Source organism: Oncorhynchus gorbuscha, unplaced genomic scaffold (genome assembly GCF_021184085.1).
Source record: "Oncorhynchus gorbuscha isolate QuinsamMale2020 ecotype Even-year unplaced genomic scaffold, OgorEven_v1.0 Un_scaffold_3703, whole genome shotgun sequence".
NCBI lineage: Eukaryota > Metazoa > Chordata > Actinopteri > Salmoniformes > Salmonidae > Oncorhynchus > Oncorhynchus gorbuscha.
Genome location: NW_025747884.1, coordinates 16,732 through 24,851, shown reverse-complemented (window position 1 = coordinate 24,851; position 8,120 = coordinate 16,732). Strand labels below are relative to the sequence as shown.

General features: G+C 40.9%; 1 protein-coding gene across 1 annotated transcript; it reads right to left on the bottom strand.

Annotated features, from left to right (window-relative positions):
* Nucleotides 1-2,422: 2,422 nt before the first annotated feature.
* LOC124028062 lies at nucleotides 2,423-4,896 on the bottom strand. Its single transcript, XM_046340227.1, has 5 exons — nucleotides 4,706-4,896; nucleotides 4,358-4,476; nucleotides 4,093-4,129; nucleotides 3,561-3,961; nucleotides 2,423-2,462 (listed from the first exon to the last, which is right to left on the bottom strand). Exons 1-5 carry the CDS (start codon nucleotides 4,811-4,813, stop codon nucleotides 2,423-2,425), a joined length of 705 nt encoding a protein of 234 aa, XP_046196183.1. The 5' UTR covers nucleotides 4,814-4,896.
* Between the last annotated feature and the right edge of the window lie 3,224 nt (nucleotides 4,897-8,120).

The following is an 8,120-nucleotide window of genomic DNA, read 5'->3' as shown; positions in this document are numbered from 1 at the left end:
TCAGATGATTGCGTGGTCTGGGGAGCTCCTGCTGGTCTTTCACCATGGTTTGTATAATATCAGTAGATGTGGTGGATGTAGATACAGACTGGAGGTACTTATCTGTTGTACCTTCCTCCACAATGTTAAATGATCTAGAGAGGACCTCACTCACTCCTTTCTCAGCTTTGGTTTGGAACTCATGACTAGAGAGTTTTTGGAGGCTCTTTGTTGAAAGACTGTGGGAAGATGCAATGCCTTTGGAGGCAGCCGTGCTGCAATCTAGACTTACTGGAGAGGTTCGCTCAGGAGAACCTTGGAGACGTTCAAACATGTCTTCACATGGTGTTGGGGACCTTGACAAGGAGATGTCCTTCAGCTCAGACAGAACACCACCTACCAACATGTTGACCTCAAGGGACATATCAGATATTTTCTTTCCTACTGTGGAGAAGCAAGGTGCATTTGATGTCTGATCCTCGCATGAGGTCAAGATTGTTGAAATGACCTGTTTGGTACCATTGTTCATTAGACCCTCGTCTGTTTCAGTCCAGAGAAGTTTTGAACTCTCGCTGACACCCATGTGTAGAGTCACTTCCTGGTTCAAACTGGGCAAGTGAGGCACACTCTTACTAGCTTGCGTCAAGTTCTGGCTTGCCAAACCAAGGTACTCCTTAGTCACAAGATGTCCAGAGTCCTCTGTGGGTGTATGGCTAGACATTCTTCTCTGCACGTCTGACTTCCGCCGGTGAATGGTGAAGCCCTTTAATGTCTTTTTAATATTGTTATATAAACTAGTGGTAGCAGACCAGATCCTGCTCTTTCGCTTTTGTGCATTTTCCTGGAGGTCAGGTTCTCTCTCCTCTACTTCTGCAGGTTGCGCCAAGCTCTGCAGGTCTTCCACAAATGTGTCAATGATGCCAAAGGCAGCAGAATCCGCACAAATATCCTTTGACAAGGTTCTCTGGTTTTGAACGGAACAAGACCTGGATGCTACAGAATAAGCAGGATGTGCACTAGTTAAGCTACTGTTGGACTTTTTAACTAGGAACTCACTCACTGCTTGAGTGGTGTCTCTCTTGAATTCCTCACTTGAGAGTTTTTTCATGCAATCTAACAGACTGGTCAAAGAAGCTGTGGCCTTACTTCTGCTGGCCTCAATTTGACAGGGGAACTCATTTACTATTGGTGATGAGGCCCTGGAATGGGAGATATCCCCAAGCTGAGCCAGAACACCCTCTACAAATTGTTGTCTCTCAATAGAGAAGTCTGATCCTTTTTCTCCAACAGTGTACAGGGGGTCCTCCTTTGACATCTCAGTGTTGTACAAGACCAGAAGCTCTGAGATGACTTCTTTGGTGCAAGTTGTCAGAAGGAGCTTGCTTTCTTCTGACTCAGTTTGTGCCCAAAGAGGTTTTGAGCTCTCACTTAGGCCTCTTTGTAAAGTAACTTCACCAGTGGACTCTGGCAACTGAGGCTCACTCTTACTGGGCCTATATTTCATGTCTAAGCAAGGAAGTGGAACTGTCTCCTTAAACTCAGCATTTGTGATGTTGTCATCAGATGTGACAATGCTCTTTAAGGCACATCGCTGAAGCTTGCCGAAATAATCTTTCAAGTTGTTTTGGATGCTGTGGTAAATGTGAACAGCAGCAGACCAGGCACTCTTCTGTTGGGGACTCTCTTCAGATTCAGCCAAGGACTTCATATCTGACACGAAAGTCTTAACAACTACTGACGCTGCTGAGCCCACTGGGTGAATTGACTCTGTCTTTACAATGCCAGACAATGTTTGACCTGACACAGCACCTGTTAACTCAGACTGAATGACTGAATTAGGAAAGCTCAAACTACTGACTATTTTGGCAAGAATTCCACTCACTGCTTGTATTGCTGATGTTTGAAACTCCCGGCTGGAGAGTTTTTGGATGCTCTTAGATGTGAGCGTGCAGGAGGAACCAGATTCACTAATATTGTAGCTGCTCTCGTATTTCCTTATCAGGGCATCAAGATCCTCAATGAAGCCAACATGCGATGCCAAAAATGTGATCTTGTCCTTCAGATCTTCCAGCAAATTCTGTTCGTTCTCGTCAACAAAAGCCACCATTGTGTCAGAGATGGTGGTCATGACTTGCCCTGTTAGACTCTTGCTCTCTTGGTCAACTTTTTCAAGTTTAGCAGCCAGCTCTCTCACCATGCTCTCAGTCACCTTGGTCTGTGAGTCTCCCCTTACCGGTGTCACTAGAGAGGTTTGGCTAGCGGAGGCACTCTTAACGACCACTGATAAGGCCGACTTGACATCTTTAGCCAACTCTGCCATTACAGCAGGGGTTAGCATCATAGAGCCTGCACTTCCAGATGGGAAATTGGACATGCATGCAAGTTTGGAGAGAGAACCTTGCAGGCTGTCCTGCACACAGGTTGTGGGTGTCCTCTGAGACACCTAAGAGGACTTGTAGTGTCTCAGAGTTGGTTGTTTTCTTCTGCACATCAGACAGAGAGGTTAGAGTCCTTGGGGGAAAAAACAACAGAAATCATCAAAGTCAAACAAATAATATGTTAGGCTGTGATGCACATTCAGTGTGTCAAATACATCTGCACCATTGTCATAAGTCATTTGTATTGAAATTGGCCTGTAGATATATATCTATCCTGGCAATATCTATCCTCTACAAAAATCCAAATTGCTATAAACTTCAAATACTGTAACTTCAAGGACAATCATAAATACAAGGCAGTTTGAAGAAATGTTAAAGGGAAATTTCTAAATGTTTCAACTTCATATTCATCATCTCCAGCACCACCCCAACATCAGCATATGTGAAAAATGGGCATTTCTATGTTTTGTAGAAAGAGGAAGATAAGTGTTTTCTATGACATCATCAACCAATTAGTAGGCAATGCCTACTCATAATTTGTTAAAATCACAGGATGCACACTGATGATGTCATTAGAATCTAGAGCTGAGCATTTAACCAACATTTTTGTTATTTTTCGTTTTTTAAACAACTAATTAACCGACGTCGGCTCAATTATTTGAATTCCATATAGTTAATTTTTTTCTTCTTCTGTGAGCTCGATGCTCAGTTTCTGTAGAGATAAATCAGATCAAGCACGAACTATGCAATGTAGTAGGGAGTTGTAGTTTCCAACAGGCCAATATTCTACATAGTTTAGCACAGAAAATATGGCAATTAATTCCCATAATCCATTGCACGCCCACTTGCTTGTCCACTCTGTGTGGAGCAGATACGGAAACCTCATTGACTGAGACGGAGGGACGAGAGAATGCATGAGAGAGATAAAAAGCAGTTGCGTTGCGAGGATTCTCTACCTGGAAATACATGATCTAAGTGATTGACAGTTGGTGTTCAGCGGTCATAAAAGTAGGTCTTATTTACTTAGAAGAACTACTAAAATAGTGATTTTGTCAGACAGGATAAGCAGCAGCTCTATAGAGATGAGTTGATGACTTGGAATGAAGTAATAAAGTCATCAAATAAATATTTTATATGAGAAAGTAAATGATGGTTGATAAGTCATAAACAGTAATGGACAGTCACTACCATCATGGGACTTACCTCATGGCCCCATTGGGCAGGTAGCTTCCACTGCCCAGACAGTCCTTAGTCAGGTAAATCTCCTTGAACTTAAGTTGTGATTCCTGCTCTTCTTCCTCTTCCTGCTCCACACAGTTGGAGGAAGGGTAGGGAGTCGGGATGCGAAAGCTATTGTAAGACTTTCGACTGCCTGGCCTCTTAGGTACACCAGCCTCAGTAAATCTCACGCGGGACTTGGTGTTAGTCTTATCGTCTAACAGACTGGTGAGTGACGCCGAGAGAGATCTCTGTGACAATGGAGAGGAGGCAGCATCTTGGATGCCCAGTAGTTCGTAAAGACCTGGGATGATGATCTGCATCAGCTTGTCCGATAAAAACTGGACAATCCTCAGACACAAGCCGGCAAGCTGTTGTTTTGTCAGCTGTATTCCAGAAACAGAATAAGTGTTTTAAAATGTTGCATAGTGTGTCTTTCAAAAGCTTATGAACAAGGTTAAACATTAGGCAGAGTTTTCATAGTAATCTAATTAAATTGTCAGTAACATGATCTTACCGGGTCAAACATGCCCTCACGAATCCCCCTCCATTGCCTGAAAACAATATTGTTATAAATGTTGTCATATCAGGATGCGTGGCAGAATTGTTTTTATTTAATTATTTGCCTGATCGTGAAGTTATACTTGCTTTGTGTCAGTTGTTTTGGCAAAATTGCAATGTGACAACTTTTCTAGCACTGAACATTTTTTCCCGATTGATCAGTTTCTAATTTGATCCTATTTCCTTGAAGGTGTGATAGTACCAAAGAAAACAGAACATACTTCTCAGTTAGGTTTTGAAGGAAGTCCATAAGTGTCAGATGTTCTACATTGTTGAGCTTCCCCTCTTCTGTGGTTTCCATCACTGAGGTTGCTCTGCTCCTGGTAGAATTGCTCTGCTCCTGGTAGAAATGTAATTATATTGCAAATAATCAAACTTAATATACAACAAATATCATACTGAAATAATTATTAACTGTTAAAGAGTGGAGGAGCATTGGCAACGTTGGGCCAATTAAACAACTGCAACACAACAGAGATGGTTGTGGTACGTCAACATTGCCAATGATAGCATCACTATAACATTTTATTGGATTAATGTTGTAATATGAAATGACAAGGTCAACTTACCATCTCATTGACAGCTTCAGAGGTCAGGTGGTCATCCACCACACAGACAGGCAGGTCTAGAGACTGGGACAAGGCTCTATGGTCATAACCAGGAGAGAATGGAAACATCAGAGCAGTCCCAATGGCAGAATCTAACCACTGTCTTCATGTCAAAGACTCACTCATTTGCTTTGTCAAACCTACCCCTTAGAATGACTTCGATATTAACACTGAATATATTTTGTTAAGAGATCTCTCAATAATAATTCTCACAGTAGCATATTGGTAGTAGTCAGTGACATATTAAAGCTAAGCAGGGCTGGGTGTCGTTAAAACCCTGGATGGGGTTCGATCCCGGGCTGAGGTGCTGCCTATTGTTTTTTTCTGAAAGTGTATATAATTTTGAAAATCTGACATGGTTTCAAAGGTACAAATTCAACCTATTTTATAACAAGGTTTGGCTATGCTGAATTTAGTTTACAATGATGACATCATCCTGTGGTTGAAATTTCACCCTCATAACAACAATTAGGCCTATACCCCATTATATCCACTACGTCCCCCCCCCACACACACACACACACACACTTTATATTTTACCAATATATTTGCAGCCCACCAGCCCTAAAGCATGAACATGTTTTTTTGCTAGAAAATGTGGATTAAGAGAAGAAAATGATCCTTTTCTCTAGTTTCATCTAAATGGAAGGGCAACATGACATTGACAAACCTTGTCATATCTGCTTTCACCGGGATTTAAAAACCCAGGCTTTCCTAAAATGTTTACCTCAGCCAGTCTAGAACCCAGGTGTGTCTGCAAAACACATGCACTTCTCCATAAGGTTCATGGCTTGCCTATTGTTTTATCGCAGTACAAGAGGGGCAACTGGATTCAGGATTAAACACAAGCAGTCTTGAAGGTATATCTTATTACTGTCTATCAGCAAATAGCCCCCCCATTTTTACCTACCTCATCCCCATACTGTTTTTATTTATTTACTTTTCTGCTATTTTGCACACCAATATCTCTACCTGTACATGACCATCTGATCATTTATCACTCCAGTGTTAATCTGCAAAATTGTAATTATTCGCCTACCTCACGCCTTTTGCACACAATGTATATAGACTCCCATTTTTTTCCCCTACTGTGTTATTGACTTGTTAATTGTTTACTCCATGTGTAACTCTGTGTTGTCTGCTCACACTGCTATGCTTTATCTTGGCCAGGTCGCAGTTGCAAATGAGAACTTGTTCTCAACTAGCCTACCTGGTTAAATAAAGGTGTTCTCAACTAGCCTACCTGGTTAAATAAAGGTGTTCTCAACTAGCCTACATGGTTAAATAAAGGTGTTCTCAACTAGCCTACATGGTTAAATAAAGGTGTTCTCAACTAGCCTACATGGTTAAATAAAGGTGTTCTCAACTAGCCTACATGGTTAAATAAAGGTGTTCTCAACTAGCCTACATGGTTAAATAAAGGTGTTCTCAACTAGCCTACATGGTTAAATAAAGGTGTTCTCAACTAGCCTACATGGTTAAATAAAGGTGTTCTCAACTAGCCTACATGGTTAAATAAAGGTGTTCTCAACTAGCTTACATGGTTAAATAAAGGTGTTCTCAACTAGCCTACATGGTTAAATAAAGGTGTTCTCAACTAGCCTACATGGTTAAATAAAGGTGTTCTCAACTAGCCTACATGGTTAAATAAAGGTGTTCTCAACTAGCCTAAATGGTTAAATAAAGGTGTTCTCAACTAGCCTACATGGTTAAATAAAGGTGTTCTCAACTAGCCTACATGGTTAAATAAAGGTGTTCTCAACTAGCCTACATGGTTAAATAAAGGTGTTCTCAACTAGCCTACATGGTTAAATAAAGGTGTTCTCAACTAGCCTACATGGTTAAATAAAGGTGTTCTCAACTAGCCTACATGGTTAAGTAAAGGTGTTCTCAACTAGCCTACATGGTTAAGTAAAGGTGTTCTCAACTAGCCTACATGGTTAAATAAAGGTGTTCTCAACTAGCCTACATGGTTAAATAAAGGTGTTCTCAACTAGCCTACATGGTTAAATAAAGGTGTTCTCAACTAGCCTACATGGTTAAATAAAGGTGTTCTCAACTAGCCTACATGGTTAAATAAAGGTGTTCTCAACTAGCCTACATGGTTAAATAAAGGTGTTCTCAACTAGCCTACATGGTTAAATAAAGGTGTTCTCAACTAGCCTACATGGTTAAATAAAGGTGTTCTCAACTAGCCTACATGGTTAAATAAAGGTGGAAAAAATAATAATAATAAATCAAATAAAAAGTTTAGGCCTACCTTATTATTTTCTTCCATCTGGCAATATCATTTTAAGGAATGAAATCTGTTTTGTTGCTAGTATTATTAGTAACTGTAGGAAAATACAGCTGTAGAGTACAAGAATCAGCTTCTTTCTGAAGGGCAGCCAAGCTCATAAGCAATTTAGAACCTTCAGACAATTATGACAAAATTGGAACGCAAAGAATGTGTCACAAACGCCTTGTGGTCACATGTTATTTTAGGGCGTGGCTCCGCATTAGTGACCGGTTCTCTTATTTCTATTTCCCGGTATCCGTTAGTGCTGGAATTTGCGATGAATACTTTTCTCATGCCGAAACCGGATTAAATACATACCGGTAGTTAAATGTCAAAAACAACAACATAAATAGCTACTAAATTTTCTAAACATGATTTTGTCATCAGTTTAGTACCATTTGTTTGATTTTGTGGACCCACGACTAAACTGTATCTATGTTAGCTAGTTGCTAGCGATGCTAGTCAGCATAGGCTGCTACATGATAAATAGTTCGCATTAGCGAATTAGCTACCTAGCTAGCCAGCCTAACAAGCTGTCAAACCCAGTGGAAACTGATGCAACCCTGCTGCCAAATAAGGGCCAGCTCGATGACCCGTGGTAACAGTGAGGTCCCCATGAGTTGCAAGGCTTTAATAAGTGCTATCGTGCAGAAAAAGCGAATAAAATACTGGTTGATGAGCTGGCTAAGTTAGCTAGCAAGACGGATATGACCGTTAACAGCGTGCATGCACAAATGCATGACGACACATTGAATATAAGTGAAGCAGGAATACAGAACGAGATCGCCCCACCAAGCCAGATAGTAGAGGGGTGCAACAACGCCGGCACAAGGAGGCATAGCTCATACAATTATATTTTGTCCGGGTCAATGACTATCCTTGTTGAATAATAAATACCTGCGTCAAATATATGGCATCGCATGCTAGTACAAAGATAGCTTGCATGGATTTAAAAAAAATCCGGTGACCACTGTTGATAAAAGGTGAGATACTTAGGTGAGCGAGTCGGCCAAGGATCAGTCCAGACGAGGAGTCAAAGTTTAACAATCTGCAGTTTATTCAGAGTAAAAGTATTGTGTACAGCGTATACGGGCTCTG